The sequence below is a fragment of the Ostrinia furnacalis genome, unplaced genomic scaffold (genome assembly GCF_004193835.3).
Source record: "Ostrinia furnacalis isolate ACB-3 unplaced genomic scaffold, ASM419383v2 OfSCF6691, whole genome shotgun sequence".
Taxonomy (NCBI): Eukaryota; Metazoa; Arthropoda; class Insecta; order Lepidoptera; family Crambidae; genus Ostrinia; species Ostrinia furnacalis.
The window spans coordinates 1,052,864-1,074,879 of NW_021136930.1; the positions used below are offsets into that span (position 1 = coordinate 1,052,864).

The following is a 22,016-nucleotide window of genomic DNA, read 5'->3' on the forward strand; positions in this document are numbered from 1 at the left end:
CGAAAATTTCCTATAATAAAATGAAACACATTAATCTTTGAGTCAAATATCAATAAAATGGCTTATAATAATGACGGTTTTTATCTAAAGTCCAAAAAGTTACAAAAAAAGCCATATTAAGGCCTTTAGAGATGTCACATAACTAAACCATAGCGATTTATCTATCGATTTTTTTCAAAGAGTTAGTAAAACCTATTTTTGGAGAAATATTTTGTATAGGTGTTATTTAACAAAAAACATGTTTTTTTAAATTACAAATATTATTGTAACAATTTTTTATTGATAATATTCAAATTCCATGGACCTCTTGTTAAAAAAAACGATTTCTAAAAAGTACTGGTTCTATTTCTTTAAATTAAAAACTGTTAATTTATTTTCAATTCGTTTATTAAAGTCAACAATCGAAAAATATAGTTGATTTTTGTAATGTTTTTAATAACTAAGTATTCACTGCAATCGATTAATGAACCACGGAAATAATCGATTTTGTTATACAACAAATACCCCAGCACTAAATCTATCATCATCCATTTCACACAAATTTGCATGTTCTCTAGAAAACGTAAGTCGCACTTCACGTAGGTATCGGAGAAGTTCTGGTCCTCGAGCTGGTCTTCGAGTATGCAGGTTATGATCCTCCATCCGTCTTCTTATTGTGTGATCACTGACATTCACTGAGCTTGCTGTTTGTAAACGCTGGCGTATCTCAAACGTAGTGAGAGCCCGATTTCTTGATATTGCAAGCACGATAATCGGGTCATCGCGCGCTGATTTACACCTTAATTCCCCACTTCTCGGTCTTTTTGTGTAAAAGGCGGTCTAGTCATGCCTTTTTAACGTGTACCTTAAGTTTGTACGCCATAAATTGAAAGTTTCAGCCATCTCCCGTTGCATACGCCCTTGACTTCTAAGCAACACCATTTGAGCAACTTGAGCTGGAGTAATGGGCATTATTCTCAAATTATGGAAACGAGAATAACCCTAAGATTAATTTAAAAACAAAAAACAAAACGCTAAACCCTTACAACATTTAATATCGAATTTAAACTTACCCGTACTCTTTACGCTAAAGCAAAGAAATGCGTTTCTAGAGTCAAAAAAGTTAAACAGACGCATTTTTTTATAAATCTAGCCTCTTAAATTAACAAAAACAAATGTTCTGTTAACATGTCACACGAAACTTAGGTATACAACACCTATTTGGCCTCATATCTGGGTGTTTAGGCTTGGGCCAAATTCCGTGCCGCTGAGTGTATTATGCATAGGTACCTATGTAGTATGCGTAATATGGATAACCTTGAAGTGTCATACGGATCATCTTATGTGAAAAAGACGAAGACGAAGAAGAAAAATTCGATTTTCGAAAAGTGTGACTTGTCTAGTCTACTAGACCTACTGATCGCGTTCGAAGCACCTGTGCAGCGCTAAACTCGTTACGACATGCAACATGACAATGGGACAACTATCCGGCCGCCGGATATCCGGCTATCCGGCCTAGCAGCTCGCCGGATATCCGGTATCCGGTATCCGGCCAAACAACTATCCGTTTCATCTCTAGTTTTTACAATCGAGTGTTACAGTTTTTATAGTATACCCATAACTAATGATATACGACGATCTGCCCACACACAAGTTAACGTACTTAGGTTCCCAGATGTAAACGTGGACAGAGATTCGCCACTTCTTCAAGGTCATAATGGTCGGTTAGTGACGCAACAGTAGTTAAACGGGTTTGTTTCAACGTACGTTATTCATTGATAAATCCTCTTTTGAGGTCAAATAATCACAGTTGATTATAAGCGGGATTACATGACATTTACATAATATATTTTCAGAAGCACGTTATTTATACCATTTCTGGTTCTATACCTTAATAAGATTTAACTCGTAGTATCCTTATTTAACTGTCGACATTAATACCAAAATATTCATAAACTATGACTTTGGGTTTCGTGTTAGAACAGTTTATGCGCAATAGTCCAGGTACTGGAACTATTCAAAACCCGTTTTGATTGTCTCTAATCGGCCGAAACATTGTGTGGTCAGAACTATGACATTCATTTAATTCAACAGCACATTAGGCACGGCTAATAAATACACGGGCCACAACAATGTAAGTAGCAATCACAAATGAATAAATGCCGACAGACGCATGACATGAACGCATATCGAAGAATGTACTCAGGTGCAAAGACATAGCTATTATTATTATTATTTTTGTTACACAACCAGTCCAGCCCACATTTCTTTCCTCGAATGTCATAAACAGGACGTTGCCGTCCAGTCAAATTTCGTCAAGTTTAATAGAAAACTGTGAAGTCTCGCGCGATTTCTTTCCTCTTCCTTCGTTATGTAACTCTTTATCGTACGGACGAAATTAATTAGTAACAATTACCGTCCTTCCTGCTATCGTACAATCTGGTTCTGTTTCCGATATGAACTGCGAGATTTGCAATAAGCGATATCAATAAAATATGTAAATGTGCGCTGGCATTAATCCAACATGTTTGGTTTCGATTTAGAATATTTGGAACGCATGTGCCTAGCATGAGTAAATCGGGACCCTACCCTACCTGAAAGGATTAAAATATTTTAGGTACATTTTACGAGTTCGTTGTCTTTGTTCTATAAACACTGCACCGTGCATCCGAACAGTATAAAACATTAAAAGTTTCTGTTGACGCTGATGCTCGTAAAAGGACTATTACTATCACCGTGCGCCATATCTATCTGGTACCATTTTATAAAAAATAAACCACTGAAAACATATCACACCTCTATCATATTGAACTTATAAATGGACAAAGGACATAATAGTTAATTGAAAACGTATTTATAACTTTTATTTATGAATACGGAGACAATTTACTAGGTCATTTAGTTGATTGAACGAATAAATAATGCAGGGGCGCTAGAGATCCCTGGCCAGTCTCCGTACGAATTAACCCTTAAATTGTTTTTGTCCGTTTTAAAGGACATGTCAAATAATTGCTTACAGAATCTAAATTAAAGCAATTTATCGACTTTCAAGGGATATTTTATAAAAAGCATGATATTTTATGTGAAACACGGGGCTGTAGTTCAATAAAAAGCCGCGAATTTTAAAAATAAAGACAGTTGAATAAATGCAATAGCAATGTCAAGTTTTCACTCTTGATAAATGTGGCAATACTGCAGGTATTACACTTGTTCTTGTGCTTTATTGATTGATTTTAGAATATTAAAGAATAAAACTGACGGTTATTGCCAAAACTGTAAAAAAATATCGATTTTTTTCCATTCATTTCAAGGTTACAAATGTTATGTCACTTAAAACGGACAATGCCATGTATCAGTAATAAATACTCATGTTGATTTTTAGACATTTTTACCCAATTTCCCCCCTTTAGGGGTTGAATTCTGAAATAACCTGAAACACGTGTTTATTNTTGGCTGCTCATTCTTAGTGAGCTTTGCTTACATTCGTTCACTAATTCATTGCACAGAAACCAAGTTGTTTCAAATTCATCTTCAATTGCGTTTGCCGTTGGCTGCAGTCTTTGGAAACATCGTTCGCGGATGCCTCCAGTTTGACATGTTGATACGCTATATTATGCTCGCTCTGAGCTCACTTATTCTTCTTCTAGAAGAGAGCTGAGCATTTCCGCATGTAGCTGATGATACACGTTTGTTTAGGTGCTTATTAAGCGCTCCAAATGATCAAGAGTTTAAAAATGCTTTTATAAACGTATCAGCATTGACTGAAAGTGGTTTTGTTAGTCGTTGCCACGTTTTTGAGGTTCAATGCCCGCCCTGGCTTCGGATGGGTAGATATACCAAAATATGCCTTTATCAGAAAAATATTCTAATATTCAATACAAAAATACAAATCTTTCTTGTTTATAAAATCAGAAAAGATTGCCTAATTCTTTCCCTTCGTGCGTCAAACAAGAACTGGAAAATGGCGTGCAATTATTTCTATGTTGTGATGATGATGTACTGGTTTGTTAGTAAAAGCCTCAATCGAAGTACTATAGGTACTTGCGAAAAGTTCTTTTAATTGTAGCTTAATATAGCTAAGTGTTCTGTCGACTGTAAAAGGCAATTTCTCGCCGAAGTGGTTCAGTAGGCATTCTTGTGTTTGCTGAAGTACTTGGCTAAAAAGCATTTAATATAGCACCAGTAAGTGCTTCGATCATGCTTGTAGAGAGAGTAAGGACGGAGATAAGTTCGTTTACATATTTGTCAAGCTCTTCATTGCTTAATCAATACCATCATCATGAAGCGGTGCTGTGCAAAGACTGTGCAAGTGAACTGAGCATTACATTTTNTTAACCTCAATTGACAGTGCCGAGGAGGCGCTTCGTCGATTGAAGACACTGAATTGTTACTGGTTGTTAGTACCCAATGCTAAAAACATTTGAATATCGTAAGCAAATAAATCAGTACGATCAGTAGCTAAACTTGAAGAATTGCATGAATTAGGTAGAGACAACAAATCAACCAAAAAAGAATGATGGTTATGAAAGTCCTTGAAGTGATTAGGGATTATACTACCCGTATAATCAGATTAAACATAAAAAGAGAAGAATATAACGACCGAGCGGAGAGCCAGAACATCAAAATTCATAAAGCATAGGCAAAAACCGCAGAGAAATCCAATCAGTCTCTGCGACGCGTTGCTTGTCAACATCTAAGACAAGTTGAATCACAAACGATGTGCAGGAGCCGTAAACGGCGTGAAGCCACAAATGGACTATGATTAATGGGAAAAATAATCTTAAGTTTACAGCCTAAGCACCATCCGGTAGGAGGAATGAAATCTTTTGAACTGTTCCCTTTTATGTTCTGGGATTCTCATATCTTTGATGTGATTGTTAAGTGGAGCAGAAGAGTTGTGTTTGCGAGGATATTGTTTGAGTTAGATTAAGTTGTGTTATAAAGATGCTGCAAGCGACAGCCGCATGTTGCGTAATTAGGACAAGGAACGCTGTGGTGTGCGGTGACGGCTCTTTGTCACGATGAGATGATATACCGATGAACTGGATAGATGTTGCATACGCATTATCATCAAAACAAGACAAAGATGTGATTTCAATACCCAATCTTATCTTAACGCTTAATAGAACTAAGATAAACATTTTACTGTTTAAAATAACAAAAAGATTCTAAAGTTTGAAACAATTACGCTGCAACATTATGAGGGAAAGACAGGCACAGATGTTCCTTATAGCAGTTAATAAAAAGATGAAACGTAGAGTCGTTTGAAAAAAGGCGGAAAAGACCGTATTTATAAGCGGTTTGCTTACATTAAATTATGTAAAGTATATTAAGTTATAGTACACATAAAACGTAATTTGGCTACGCTATGTTGAGATTATAAAATACATCAAACAAGATTGATTATATCAACTGCTTGACCCCAAATAAAACCAGACTCCCCCATAAACATCATGCATAAACTAACGATATGAACTCTACAACTACCTATATCGTTGGTAACACTGCTTGTGCAACTCTTTTACAATCAAAGGTTAGCTATTGTCAACTGATGTTAATTAAGGTGGCAAATAACATTGTGTATTTACACGTTGACAAGTACCTGCATTACCAACTACAGCTATTCTTTACGTTACAACGACAAATTCTCACTACTTTCATATAAAAAATGTTACGCTCTTTATTTTTTCTTTAGAAATAAACACAAATAATTCTGGTATACGCATTTGTTCAATGCGTAAAATAAGAATAGAGTCTAGAGCTACAACTTGTTCTGTCAATAATAGGACCCAACAAGCTGGTCGTAAAAAAGGGACGGAGTTACCTGCCGTCACAAACCGTAACTTTGAAACCCATTCATACAAAATAACTGCTAGAGTTAGAGTACTTTATAAGACAACGATATTATATCTTATCGAAAATTATTTCAGTCGGTTCCATTATTCGTTTTAGAAAGATAACAATCACAATGCGTCTATCATTATTGATGTTTTCCATTACGCTCCCATTGTTTTTTTCTTTGACGTAAAAGATTCAGCTGTTAAGTTTCTTTTGGAAGATGAGCGCAGCTAAACGCAAAATTACACCCGGATGTCTTCGCTACAAAACAACAAATCATAATCAAACGTGTTTCGCTCACATGGAGCTCAAAACATGAAGAAAAGCTCGGTGTTCTTTTAAATATACCAAAACTGTCTCGCAAGGCACCAGAACTATTATCACCACTTGGATTTATTCACACTTATCACTGTTTTATTCACTAGTTGTAGTATTGGCGAGTTATTAAGTTTTTTTGGAGATGTAGAGTCGTATTTAGTATACAAAGAGCGTAACGGAGCGCGCGCGTGTGGCCTCGGTCGCCGCTCAAAACATACTGGTCTCGTGGTGGTTCAGTCGTTTGCCGCCGGTTGGTGACCGCATTGAATCAAACTGAGTCACGGAACCCTAAGAAACCCGGATCATTGGGCGAAGTCGTAGTCTATTGGCTGTGTAAAATGAGGGCTGGATGGGATTTTAGGGGTGATCGGAGCTGTGCATTATCCTTTTAGTGGGGTCATGAGTAAAATAGTTTATTAGGCAATTATTGAAAATCAATACATATTACTAACGTATAGGGTATAAAATTATAGCATGTGAATAGTTCTTTCACTATTGTCTAGTGATCGAATCATTGAGTAATTTTATTTACTTATCTCGCTTTACGTTAAGAATGATTGCGAGTATTGTAATATTCAATTGTCCCGTCTGTGAAACAATAGACAAAAAACAACGAAACAGCGATGCCATCCTTGAAAATTTTAATAATTCAAGAGTTTCGTTTGTCAAATTTTATATCACGATGATGAAGATAGCATGGCCAATGAGGCGGGTCGCACACTATCGCGGCCGAGGCACTTGTTGCGCAAGTGCGAGGCACTTCTGAAGATTTATGGGCCACGGACTCGAGTTACATTTGATAACGTCTCCGCGCACATGCGCCAAACAACGGGCTACACGCTGTGTTTAAACTTGGCTAATGCTAACAAAAGACAATAACTTACTAGGACAATCTTGTAACATGGACAACATATTTAGATAAATCTCCCCTTGATAAGAAGTAACAAACGATAATCCTTACTTTGCCCTGGTTGGAACGCTAATGACTTGTATCCTGTCTTTGTTCCTGCGGTCAGACAAGACATCGCGTGTAGAGCCAAGAGTTTGGTGAAAATATAGAAATGAATCAACTCACGCTCTCTACAGAACTAACTTACACCACTGATTCATCGATTGTTATCTCCCGAATAAATTATACCACAATGCGTAAAGTTACTAAGTTAAATCTAAGCGATGAGACATAACGAATGCACTTCATTGTTATTGTTGGCAAAGCGCCAGTGCACGATTTGACTGCAGTATTTTATTATTACCAATCCAGTCTGTGAACCGTACCGCAGAATATAATAAATACTCGTATGAAGACATTGAAAGTCAATAAGTTAGTTACTTATTCAAATGAGAGATAGCAAATCAATTTAAAAAGTCCATTAACGAAGGTTGACCCCAATACATTCGGTAAAAGTACAAGTTTAAACGCACGATATTTCAATTACTTATGTCTTTAAAGATTGTAACGTTATTCGTACATAATACGAACGCATATCATATTTAATGTCGAATTAAAAACGAGGTCAGAGTAATAAATCAAGGATTGGAAAATGTGACCCTTTAAGAAACAATAGAAACGACAAGGCAAAATGATGCAAGCGCGATCGATACATCAAATTAACTTGCCATTGAAACCAATTGGGAAACTGTGAGTCGCCAGCAAGTTTGTCACTCGAGTCTCGTGCGCCTTTGATGTGAATATTATGTCCGCAATCGTAAAAAACTCGCTTCCAACTGCCTTATAATTACTGCAATCAATGCATAGCGCGGCTGCGCCTGCAATGCCTTTACAGTATTAGAGGCATGAAGGAAATCTAAATGATAGGATAGTTGCCCGAGAAATATATAAAAAGTGTAACCATGACACGGAAATAGACATCGATTCGTAGAACCAAATGATGTAGATAGATGCGCCTGTAAAACTAACAGGGACTGCGGTTGAAGTACGACCCGAAACTACACAATGGCGACGCAAGAACAACGATGCGTACTCGGCGTTGAATAATTTATGGCGGCGTTGCTTTAACTGGGCAGTAAATTAGGAGAACAAAAACAACACGAGCGCCTCTCATTGAAAACACAACTTTTTCTTCGTCGCGATCGAATCAAATCGCCAGGTGTAGAAATGCTAACGCAGCGATAACCGTTACTTGCCCAGGCTTTAACGAAGGGATGTTCATTAATATCTCTCTCAGTCCTTTCTTTCGCGGTGCTTTTGTCCGTCGAAGATCGTGATTACTGGATCGATTTCAAAGGAATTCAATTGTGTTTGAAAGAATTTCATAAAAAGGATCTCCTTCAATCACGAAATGCCCTTTGTATTAAACATCATTAGGTTCTGCGAATCAACAATAGAGTCGTGATACGCTAAATGAAATATTGATTATCTTACTAATTTGAAATTAACGGTTTCATACTGGTTACATCCCAACTAATATTATAAATGCGAAAGTAACTCTGTCTGTCTGTCTGTCTGTCTGTCTGTCTGTTACGCTTTCCCGCTTAAACCTCGCAACCGAATTTGATGAAATTTGGCATAGAGATAGTTTGAGTCCCGGGAAAGAACATAGGATAGTTTTTATCCCGGTTTTTGAAACAGGGACGCGCGCGATAAAGTTTTTCTGTGACAGACAAAATTCCACGCGGGCGAAGCCGCGGGCGGAAAGCTAGTATTATCATAATGGATACTCATAGTTATCAGACCATGGTTATTGAATTTCAAACTAGCTGTAGTCATTTGTCTAAATCGTATCAAATTACCTGATCAAACACGAATCGTTTGCTTTTATTAAATGCTAATACAACCAGTAATTAAACAGCCGTGGAGCAGTGATTATGTAACCCTTACGTAACATCAAATCATATTACTTATACTCGTACATATGGCATAGCAAAACCAATAATATGTATTAGTTTTATGGCCAAAAGTTTTTATGGCTTATGGCACATCTATACCAATATTATAAAGAGGCACACAAATATTTGCTCGCATAAGGAAATTGAAAAAGATTACTAAAGGAAAGCCCAAAAAATATTCCCGGAATCTCATTCGCTATAAGTAGGTATGTAAACTTTCTCTAGGAATGTTAGCAAACTTTCCTGTAAGCTTAATATTATACTGTAACTAACAAATTTAATATTGACATCGTGGGAAGTAGGTACTAATATCTACCTATTAGATAGATATAAAACCTCTTTAGAAATGGAAATAATTCCAACACGCACTGATATGAATATAAATCACTTTTTATCTACGCATCTATAACTCCTATTTGGATTATGTAGATTATTCTGGGAAATTAAGACGCTACGGTGTCTTTTTAAACTGTAATTAAAATGCTACCGGCGCGAACGCTATAGATACCCTCTTTCACCATCATGTTTTATTGTTATTGTTCATTATTAAACAATAATTCAAGTTAATCAACCTACTCGGTGTTCATGCTACTTTTCGTAACCGGTTTATTAATGTTTTTCAAATGAAACGTCTTTAGTGGATTTACTACATAAATTAAATAGTTTCTTCAAACAATTGATTTTGTAAATTGTTAGATAAGTAAGCCAATAATTTAAGAAATCAACAAAAATGTAAGTTGGACGAGTAGGTATGGGCGTATTTTTATGCCGTTATAAATCATTGTTAGTCTAAAATGTTTTATTACCCACATCTTAATAATGATAATAAAGTTTTCACATTTCCCATACAAGAACAAGGCGTGTCACATAGATGCCCGACTGTTAGCGGGTCAGCTGGAAGCAGTTTAAAGTTGAAGTTCGCCATATTTGTCCCGGTAGCTGCTTTAGCTTAGTTATTTCACTAAATGCACTACATCGTAAGTTACAAAAAATATGCGGATTTATAGTAAGTATAAACCTACATTTTATTTTACAACGAGTTTTCAGTTACGGACCTTTCTTCTTTATGTTCTTTCGGGTGAAGCTCGCTTTGTGCTTCCACCTTCGGCCTAATCGTCACTTACCATCGATACCAGGTGAGATACAGGCCAAGAGCTTCCCCGTTGTGGATAAAAAAAAAACAATTTACTTAGGACATGAAATTCCCACGAGACTAATAGAAACGTGATCGAGTTAACTGCTTAACTCTGTGGGCGTTATTTTCCAAAGCCCGTGTATTAAGTTTGACCTGTCAATTATCAATTACTGTCGCGTTAGTATTGTTTGTTTTCGACCTAACCACCAGTTATGAAAGTAGACCCAGAGATTGTTAGGACTTCTATGAAAAAAGACGTAACTGTAATTTTAACCTTGCAATGCAACTAGCAAGGTTCACAGTTATGTTTAGTAACCAAGCGGTTTGAATGATGACGTGTATGATAAACGAAGAAGTATAACTAATGTCCGTCATACATCAAAGAGTAATGCTCCATACATTAGGGCCATACAGGTGGGTTTTTAATAGCTCGTAAAGGGGTGACAGGGATCGCCACCTGCCGGCTATTTCGTTTTAATGCGCTTTTGTTGCATTTATGCACACAATATGTTTTATTTAATTACACCTACCAAGTGCAATTCGACTTATATCACTCCATCAGAAAAGAAAATAATAATGTGAGCTCGCTAGTGTATTGTATGCTTTATTATACATCTGCCGAATTTTGTTTTATTAAAATTGTTGTAACTGTATGAGGAAATGCGGTAAAATCAAAGAAAAAACGAAAGTAACGGAAAATTACTTGTCTAGTATTGTCAAGCAATTTATAGACAATTAAGTTAATAATAAAATTTAAAGAAAAAACAGATAAATATAAAGAACCGCAATAGAATCGTGTTTTCTTGTCTTCCTGTTTTTACTTAACAATATAATCTGATTAATGTTACGAGTTTAGAAAGCAATTATGAAGTTAATTTAGCACTATGCCAACTGATAACAAATGTGTTGCGGACTGAGTGACATTTCGGCAAAAGGTGATTCAACGATAAAACCTGATAGCAGAAACTTTATCTGGATCGGTATTCCCTACACATACTTTGTGCCGAATAAACGTAGAGTTTAAATTATGCCACTGCATTTCAAATCGAGTGATGTTAAGGATACAACGTAGTAAAACTTAATAATTTACCCGTTATCACGACCGTGCTAGTAAGTAATTAATTTCAAAATGCCTGCATGATTCAGAGACCCTTCGCCTCTGACTTGTGCTTGCTACAGATAGCGCGGTAGCAGTTGGCGTTTGGCACACATTCCTGCCGCCCGATATGGGAGCTGAACGGGCGACCCGACGTCTCACGGTCGTACGCTCCGGTATTATTTATTGACCCTTTACACTGACGTTTCATCCAACTTTCCAACAGCTATCGACACATTTACGACCGACACAAAGATAAAGAGATCGATCCCAAAATGGCGCGGTATTGATGAACCCTCCCACTAACACCACCTACAGGGCATAATAGTCGCATTACAATTGGTATTCCGAATTGTGGATGTTGCAATGCTGCAATCATTAAATGTATGTAAAATACAATAGATTTTAGAATAGACAAAGCCTTTACAAACTATAAGGGCAGACTCTATGAATAGTATTTAAAAAAATCCAACCATAGACTAGACTAGAACAGTACGACTCTACTGAGAAACAAAAAATAACAGTTTATTCAAATGTTACACTAACTTGTCACTGTAATTTAGGCTTTCTTAGTAGATTAGGCTTTCTTAGTAGATTAGTCTTTCTTGCAGCATTTCAAAAAAATAATAATATGAACTTTTTACGGTATTACAGTTTTGGTTCATCGAGCTCGAGCTCTTAGAGAAGAGCGTTTTACAAGTCAATTTGGTGTTTAGAATCCAAGTTAAAAGGTTACCATTTACCACATTATGCTTCGATACGATCAAAGTACACTATTTATAGTCAATTGTAACGCTCTGTACCTAGATAATGCTCGCACGCACTACATTTAAAAGAGTGAGACAACTAGACAACAAATCACAATGCAAGTTCAGTGTGTGGGAAATGGCAACTAAAAGAAAGACAAGACACGGATTTAAGTGGATAATCAAATCTTAGCGACCATAATTTGCGTTACGTTCTCAAGCACGATTTGAAATTACTACGGCCCGATTATTGACTCATAATTACAGTTCTTTCCTATATTCAGCTTCCAGATAGACAAATTAGGTAGTCGACTTGCAAATACAAGCCTTGAGCTACGTCGCTTTATCCATAAAGTTCCCAGATGCATAGTAAGTAGAAAAAGTAGCTTTAGTCACTCGCTTGACTCATAATCATAATTATAGGTAGGTATTAAGGGTAACAATGGTTTTGTGTGATAGTACACTTTTCTTTCACATAAAAATAATTTATGGCTTTGAAACAAAAAGGACATTTATTTTTTTAAATAATAATCCAGACATGTTGATTGTCATTCCGGTCGTTAAACACTGTCAGAACTGAACATAGTTGATACTTATCTGAAAACTGTTCATTTTTAATGCGAGCTATTGACCGCAGGTTTTTGATTGACACGGACATAAATGCAGTGAACGATGATTCTACGAATTTGTAGTCTGTTAGAGCGTCAACAATGTTTTTAATTACATATTTATTAGCCGTCACATCATGTTTTGTTCAATAAAGCGATTGTTTATTAATTTCTGCCGATGTAGTGCATTTTCGGGACTTATTCGAACATTGTTTATCAATGTATCTTCAATAAATTGCTCACGTGTGAAAAGGTAACTACTACATGCATTATATTTATGTATACGTAATACGGTTCAGATGTATCAAATGACAAAGTGAAAGTAAACAAAAGTTGACAAGCCAACAAGTACTGAGCCACGGCCCACGGGATGCATTGTGAAACGACCACAAAATTGGATGCTGGGACTATTATGTTACAATTTACTAAAAAAACAGAGCTACAGTACAGTTGGATCAAAGTAACTTAACTCCTTTGAACAAGCTCTTGCTATTATTTTATACGTTTATAATTTAGGTCTAATGAGATGACTCATCCTCTCTACATTAGATAGTCGAGAAATCCAAGTATCATCCTTATGTACCTATTTACTCTGATTGATAATACTGACATGTAAAAATTTAATTGTGAGCTCACAAAAAGACTACTCACATAAAATTCACATTTTTGTTACCATTAGTAAAAAAAATAGCCGAAGTCTGAAATTAAAAACCAAATTCTAGATTCTTGTTTCCTGGCCACACTATTTAAGACCATATCTGATAGATTAATACATCGAATACTGTTGGTTTTCCTGACTCTCTACAACAAAATACAGTCACCGATTCGACTAAGTCATTTCACAAAAGGCAATGCTATTACTGTTTACCGTATCTGTACTGTGTAACATAAAGAGTAAGCACCCGTAAGCAGGCAACGCATCGACAACTTACAAGGTGGCGGTCGACTCATTATTTTGTCTACGGTGCGGTGTCGCATTTCAATGTGTACAGCGCGAGTTATTTACACGTCGTTATCGCTTAGATGATTACTGAATGAGTTCTTTTGTTTTAAAACAAAAACAAAAGTATGCCTAATTATGTCCACGTCAATAGAAAATGTCAATTTTGCAAGTTCATGCAGTATTAAATGAGTCGGCGGTTTAACTGACTCAATATCCTTTACAGTCAAATATAACTTTACTGAAATTACTGCTGATACCTGCATAGACAGCTCGGTGTCAAGTTATTCACTGCTATTTATCGAAAAATTTGTCCATTTTTATTGGCACAGTGTTATTATTTTTCTTTATTTAAGTATCACAAACACCGAGTAAACGTCATAATCGTGCTAAAGTCATGATGTAATCAATTCCCATGGGACATTCATCAGATGTCTGACAAGCAGGTGGCCGTATAAAATGTTACTTAATCACAATTATGACACGGAAAATTTACTTTTATTTTTTGATTAAATTGCAATGTAATGTGATGACACTGCGCCTGCGTCGCGACGTCAAATATTATTATGTCTACGATAAAACTGACGAAACAATTATGTATACAAACATACAATACCTACTGCATCGAATTAACATACATTAACTTTAACTATCCCATATTTATTCATGGAATTGTAATGCCCGTTTTCCGCCGCAATACATCAATGCTGCACTAGAATGTGTTTTGGGAAGTCACAAAGCGCCACAAAATCGTCACGTATTGGTTTTAAACGAGCGAACTAATTACCAAAGTTTGTCTTAAAGACATTAACATATTTAAAGTGAAAGAACAAGGGAACAAATTGTATCTATTACTTACATTGGTAGTTAGTTGAGTGGTCAGCGTGTGTACTTTTTCTTTCGCGTCCGCCAACTCTCTCCTCAATTTCCGCACCTGTATAAAAGGCATATTAAATAAACAGAAAAAATAACAAGGGAAAGCTGCTTATAATATAAATAATATACATAATTAATCATAATGAGAATGTTACGGCTTCTTAGAATTTCACTAATAATAAGATTTATTTCTCAGTGAATGAAGAAAGGCATAAAGTTTACATCTTTGAAATTAGACAAACGTTACAAAATATGATTCCATTAGTGATATCTCAGATTATAATCGACCTTCTGGGGTCGATTGCAACCTACAAAGAGCATAATAATATAAGAGTGAAACACAATCTAGAGTTCATTGGATGAAAAACAAATTACCTACAATATAAAAAATAATTCTCGAGTTGATTCGTCCTACTTATATGTAATCTAGTATCAGTAGAACCTCCGTTTCACGACAAATTAAATCAAACTAGGTTTTGGATTCGTAGTTAACTGTTGAGTAATCGAGCTTTATTTTACTGCGGCACCTTGCGCAATATTTTCCATTTACATGTTAATGACCCACATGCACGCATTGAGTCAATTGATTAAATTAAACCATTATTTGTTTCCGATTTTTAAATGGCACTATAAAAAAATCAGACCCGATTCTATGTTTCCATTATCTCTAACATATCGTATAATGGATGCATCTTTCCATATTTTTCAATAGTCCATTACATTTTATCTACACGACCTAGTTTGAGTTAATTGCTAGTTTTTGTATGTTACCACAGCAGCAAATTACGAGTAAAAACAACTAGCAACATGAATCCAAAACCTATTCAAGCGTTTGTTTCAGCTAATGACGTCCACTGCTGGACAGAGGCCTCTCCCAAGAATTTCCATTTCCAAAGCATGGGCTTATTTAAAAAAAATCTCAAATCAACATCATAGAGTAAACTAGTACTTAATGAAAATGATCAAGAAATAAATAAAATATGTCAGTAAAAAATATGGTTCAGTGTGGTTTTATAATCGAACAGCTCACGCAGTTAAAACGCGTTAACTCTTAGAATCAAAAATCTCCACCCACAAAGTAAAAAAAATCTCAAAGCTCATCACAGAAAAAATGACATAATACCAACAGCTACCAATCTAGTATTCTCCCGTCCAGGCTTACGTACGACTATAAAACCATCCTAAGTATGAAAATGAATGAAGTAAGTATGAAAATGTATGAACTAAGTATGAAAATGAATGAAAAAGTTCCTTACTGCGTTTGTGCGTACCTCGTGCGCCTGCCTCTCTTCAGAACCTGCGCCGGCGGCGAGCGAGGATGCAGTCGACACCAGGGATGCGGTGGATCCGTGCACTGTTCAGGATTGAAGGATGTGTTAGTGCAATGTTCTGCTGTTAGAGCGTAGCACTAGCGCAAACTTTTTGACAGCTAAGTATGTCAGTGATTGAAATTGTAGAAATTAGGATAATTTGAGTATGGTATGACTTTGGGCATCTTTGATCTTATGTAGTTATATTAATAGATGCTATTTATATTTTAATATTATTATTTTTAATTAACATTAAATGAATGATATGCTGTCACTGTACCTCAACATAATTCATTAGTGATGTGTTTAATTTGATACGTTTTTCTAGGTTATTGATTACTGTTTGTGCCAGTGGCGCCATCTGCTTAAATTAACGTGCTTCATTTATATCTAGTTGTATCGTTTAACTCTGTCTAGACTGCTAGGTATCCTGCAGAGCGGACACAATTTTAGGAATATCGGTTAAAAAGAACCACCGGTATTCTACCGATGGCACGGAGGCATTAAAGTCATTCGATGATGGTAAACGGGACTATTCCCACCTCTCGTTCCCACCACTGCAACTCCTGTGTAGCCAGGATCTACAGCTTGACCGCCATAAAAACCCACCAATGAAGGTCAAGTTTGTCCCATTCGATGATGGTAATAATAATGAACAATCCAAAGAAACATCAACGTGCAGTTTATAGTTGGCCAATAAGAAAGATAAAAAAGTGTTACTATCATTTCACTGGCTGAAATTAAATCTAAACTTACAACCAAATACGTAATAAGTACAAACCGTCGTCATTCTTCTTGGGGTAGTGATGGGAATGCCTGGGTGTGTGTAGAACGTTTCCGGGCTGGTGCGTGGGACTTAGGGCAGAACGCGGGGAGGGCGACGGCGGCTCTGAGACGCCGTAGTTAAGACCTAGGAAAATATTGGTTCATATAACACTGGTCAACAGTGGTTTTGGTGCCAAGGAACTGTATATATTTTTTGATTGAGGACCTTATGCTGGTTGCTTTAGTAGCAAATTTTTCGATTTCCTACGTGTGGTTTTCTAGATTTTGACGTGTATAGAAAAATACAAAATTTCACCAAAATCAGCGTTTATAATATTTTGAAATGCTTAAAAACTTTATTTTCCACGACTTTTGTGAATGAGGTGTAATGGAACTATCACGTTACATCCTCCAGCAGTAATCAGCCATCATATACCGATCCCATTTGCCTTGGTACCTCTCTTCCAATGGTTTTTAGGTCTTGATAGCATCGCTCTCCCTATTCTTAGCTATAGCATGCTATAGTGACCCAAGATTCTCTGGGAATTGGTCAAGATGACTGTGGAGGTAGTGCTCTTTGATGAAAATTATGACATCCTGAGTTTTTAAGGCATGTCTCACAATTTCAGAGTAGTTACTGGACTAGAGATTTCCGAAAAAAAAAATTGTAATTTCAATAACAAAATCTATGCAAATCGTTCCAAATAGTCCATCGAACTTAAGAAATCAGTATCTTTTATTAATATTGTTATTTATGGACCATTAAAAATTACTTAATAATTTAATTAAAAAAAAAATATGCTCAAACTAGGATTTTTTTTTTGTTCTTTCCTCACTTTCTCCACTCTGAACTTCATGTTCGGCTTCTTTGACCATTGTAACATTGCCTTAAGTGTTCACAGCAGATTATACAAACAATTTTGGGTATCCACGGCTTAAATACAACCACAATTTCCGACTTAAAGTAAGAAAAATAAGCACTTTTAATGAAATATTGCCTGAATTTTTGAACTTTTTAACTGTGTACACACCACAAATGTAACATAAATACATTCTGATTATTGAGACAACTTCTTGGCAATGTAGACATGATATCAAAATAAATGCATTTATAAAAATGTACCCATAACACTACAAACTGTGCAACCAAAGTACCGAATAAAGCTAAATTTTAGAACTGAGGGTAGATCCGAAACTACACGTAGGAAAAAAAAAAGAAAAATATTTTTATTATTACTAACACACACCTAATAATAAACTATCAACAGAATCTCGGCACCATTTTCATTTTGATTTTTTGTTGACCAGTGTAATTTTAACAGTAGAGAGCTCTCTAGAATCTATATATATAAAAGAAAGTCGTGTTAGTTACTTCGCTTATAACTCAAGAATGGCTGAACCGATTTAGCTGAAAATTGTCAGGGAGGTAGTTTAGAGCCAGGGGAAGGACATAGGATACTTTTTATCCCGTTCGAAATTAAAAAAAAGTCTGCTTATTTATTGCCATTAAGGCGGAACAAAGTTCGCCGGGTCAGCTAGTAGAAAATAATTATGTAGTACTTATTAGGCATATCTATTTGATACGCAATTATCTAAGATACCAACATAATATTGATCTTTCGATGTTGAAGATTATTTTTTGGATTGGACTGTCTAGGGCTGTTACTAAGAGTTCTTTTTCTTGACCGAGAGCGCACGGTAGTACGACTTGCTAATTGTCTCGACATCACAAACATCGCTTAATTAGACTGATATATTCGATTTCCTAAGGTACACATGCAATAGGTGGCAAATGTATAAGACTTTTTTTGAAGGTAGGATTATGTATAGGATTTCAAAGGACAGTTCTATAGGGCAGTTGGTATAAGTAATCGAAGGATTTGATATTGGAGTTTTAAATCTCTCACTAGCTGGTTTAAAAGAGATTGGGCTTACCAATCTTACCATATGCCAAGGTCTTAATATATTTTTCAATATTAGGTGTAGGTATGAGAGGAGATGCATCAAACACCATAAATAAAAGGCCATAATTACCTTGTCCTCCAGGTCCATATTGCACTGGTAAGCAATAGTAAGGCTCGTAATCGCTCTCCGATGATCGCTGCAGCATCGATGGGTACAGTTTCTCAGATTTAGTCGACCTGAAACCAGATTTTCTTTAGTTCCGTTCAAATTAAGGCTTAAACCTTGTCAGTTTCAATGTAATTTAGTGATATTTTGTGTCAATGTATGTAAATTTTGTAAAGATATTTTTTATATTACAAACTGACAGAGTTTAACACAAATAGGTAGGTATGTTGAGCGTACATAACGTAACACGACATGGCACAGTGATACAAATAGCAGACTTACGGACTCAAGCCTATGAAATTAACTCGAAATAATAATTAGCTTAACGATACATGTGACAAAAATAATAACACGTTGACACGTTCATAATGTGGCAGGTGCGACAGTGAAATCAATGCTGACAAAAAAACGCGTAAATAATGATTGTAATCACGATGATAATGTACATTATTAGCTATTTTGCGCTTTTTTATTCATAAGTGCCTTCAAGCTACACTTTATACCATACTTGATAATGATGATAAAGAACAAAATCGCTAAATGGACGTGTAGCCTAATAATGTTGAAATTATAAATAGAGTAAGCCGTGCCACGTTCAAATCATGCATATTATGTATGTTGAAGAGAAGCGTGCCACCTGGAAGCCAAAACATGAACAAACTTCAACCTTGTGGCATACCTTGGGAATGTCCTATCTCTGAGGTAGCTAAAAATGTAATTTATTTTCATGGTTTTAAAAACTATTTTACATTATTTTATCAATAATTTAAGAACAGCCAAATTGGTGTTAATGACGTGAATGAAACACAGAGGATATGAATGATACAAATGGATGATTAAGTAAAAGCGCGGCGCATCCATTATAAACATCGATAGTTGAAAATTTAGTAGAAAGTTTAGTAAAAACATCAACTGTGTAGGTTGCTAAAAGCGTGAGACTCAAATAAACATAATAAAATATTAAATAACCTTACGTCACAACCTCACTAATAACAATTTTGTATTTTTTACTTTAATTACTCAACACCCAATTATTTATGCAATTGAAAAGTCATTCAATAAACTATAAATTGGTTGAATGGATAATTATTGGATATGAAAGTAAGCAACTCTAATATATCAAATTGTTTAACTCACACACATGTAAAGTGTCACCAGTGGTGACTGGTATTTAAATATTTATACAGGATTATAAAACAATATCCAAATGTTTAGGAAGAGTTCTATTGATGATTATGACCAACTTTTACTAAGGGATCGAATGAAAGTCGAAAGCGAGAAAAATATCAACATTCTTAATCAACCAAAATAGAACAGCAGATTTTTTCTAGGTATTACAGGGTGTCACCATAGAACCCTTAGTATATCACTACGTACACGTGGCTCTCTATGAGGTACAACAGGATAGCACATTAAAAGATCACAGTGAAATGAACCCCTCGTGAAAACTTAGCAACAGTTTTTGAACTCAGTAAAAATCATAATCACGAGTAGAATAATTCCTTAAAAATGTTCAACTGTTTTAAGCTAACCCTGTATAGTATCAATTTAATTTGCGTGACCTACCTAATACTGTTGCTCCTGTTAAGCCTGGAGCCCTGAGCGTCGCGGTGCATGATGAGCTTATTGTGTGTGAGTGAGCTGCGGTGGTGTGAGTTAGGGGAGGTGTGGTTGTGCGCCTGCGCATGGAGCGACGTGAGCGACTCCATCGACTCGCCTTCGGAGAGGCGCCCGCTCGCCGAGTATGTGTTGCTGAAATGGGGGATAAGTGATGAAGGGGCATGCTGGCCAGTTGGAACTAATCAATTAAAAACATATCAAATAAAATCAAGATCTTTATAAGTATGTAGGCCCTTTCCAGGGCACTTGCACACGTCAGAAATATAGCTAGCCTACCATCACTTCGGGACAAAATATCGGCTGGTGCTGCCAGAGATTCAGTCAGTTTGACACAGTATCGACTACAAAAGTGTAGATACTGAACTTTATTAAACTTTTATGGCAAAAAGGCACAGATATATTTAGCGCAATTATATTTTTTTAATGTAAATCTCTTATTCTTTTTCTCACATTATATCTTAAACAAGAATAAAGACAAAACAGGGTTTGGTAAACAAATCTGACCACAACCTTGTCTCGCAAAAAATATCACTTCATTCTTATTATTGGTTCTCTATTCTCTTAAAATTCTTTATAAAATTCGTTCTCTTTCATAAGGTAATTCTTCCAGTTATTTCTACACTGCTACAACTGGCCACATTGGAAACAGGACAAAACAAGCAAGTGATGAAAAAGTACTGTTACAGATTGTTAACAAGATTCAGTTAATTAAACAACATGACACACAAATGCACGGTAAGGGCATATAGAAAATGATAGGACTTCATGGATGATTGAACATGAAAACAATGCTGAGACAAAATCACTGTACAGAACAAAATGTCTGAATGAAACAGTTGAATTACATTTAGTTTAAAAGTTCCAAAGTTCAAAAAAAGAACATGGAAAACAAAAACTGTTTCTTTTAGACCAAAACATTCTAGCCAAAAAAGTTTACATGCAAGTTTCACAATATTACACTTTTTTTTATGTCAAACTTTCCTGGCCAGTTAGAAAACAAAAGAATGCTATAACAACTCTTTAATTCGTATTTTTAATTTACCTGTGTCTTAGCCAAGGCGCGTAAGGTATTCCGTAGTCAGACTTCACTTCCGAATACGTTTGAGTGTCAGAGAGACTCCCGTCACTAATCTTGATCCCTCCTCTTTGAGTAACTCTGTAAAAATGATATAAAACTATTAGCACGTACTTTTATGGCTTTAACCAAACCTATAAAAATGCTTTACCGTACCGAAAGCAGAAAAAGACTGAGTTAAATATTCCCATGACATCTTCATAGATAAATTCGGATCAATAAACATTGAATTAGATAAGGACTGGCATTATTTACACAACATGTTACTGGAGTATCAAACATATGAATTTGAGCAAAATCGGTACTCTTTAAAATGACACAAAGTTGATTCTATCACACTCCAACAATTTAAAACAACTGTTATATTGAAAGCAGTAGTAAAGTGTGTCTTAAATAAAGTTTATGCTATTGTAAATTACCTATAATGGGCCATTGTGAATTCCAAAAGAATGCTTTACACACAAAACACAACACATAGTTGTATCACTCATTGAATGTCTACAACGCAAAGTATTTGTACAGAGTACTTTTCACTAATTGATGATTACTCACAAATACAGAGGCGTATTTAGCTAGTATTGTAAAAAAATGTTAATATTTTTCCTGAATTTTTAAAATGCATCAATTATTAATGTTTAATTTACTTACCTACTTCATTAATTTAAACAGAAAATTAATTATTTTGTTAATCAATTCAAACACATAAAATATAGTTGTTGTTTCATATTATATTTTAAACTATTATGTAGCATTTTTACTTTAAAATATTGTTTCATATTTTATTTAAAAAAGC

At 35.5% G+C, this 22,016-nt stretch overlaps 1 protein-coding gene across 13 annotated transcripts in view; it reads right to left on the reverse strand.

Moving 5' to 3' along the window:
• sick (sickie) overlaps nucleotides 1-22,016 on the reverse strand; it is a 161,563-nt gene that overhangs the window by 29,748 nt on the left and 109,799 nt on the right. For 6 of the 13 annotated variants that reach the window (XM_028318163.1, XM_028318159.1, XM_028318160.1 and 3 more), the window contains 6 exons: nucleotides 21,191-21,304; nucleotides 20,095-20,280; nucleotides 18,493-18,599; nucleotides 16,475-16,603; nucleotides 15,640-15,737; nucleotides 14,367-14,441 (listed from right to left, as the gene is read on the reverse strand). In XM_028318163.1, the coding sequence (XP_028173964.1) occupies nucleotides 14,367-14,441; nucleotides 15,640-15,737; nucleotides 16,475-16,603; nucleotides 18,493-18,599; nucleotides 20,095-20,280; nucleotides 21,191-21,304 (709 nt within the window). The remainder of the gene's footprint in view (nucleotides 1-14,366; nucleotides 14,442-15,639; nucleotides 15,738-16,474; nucleotides 16,604-18,492; nucleotides 18,600-20,094; nucleotides 20,281-21,190; nucleotides 21,305-22,016) is intronic. The other 7 variants (XM_028318164.1, XM_028318162.1, XM_028318172.1 and 4 more) reach the window with 3 other exon arrangements.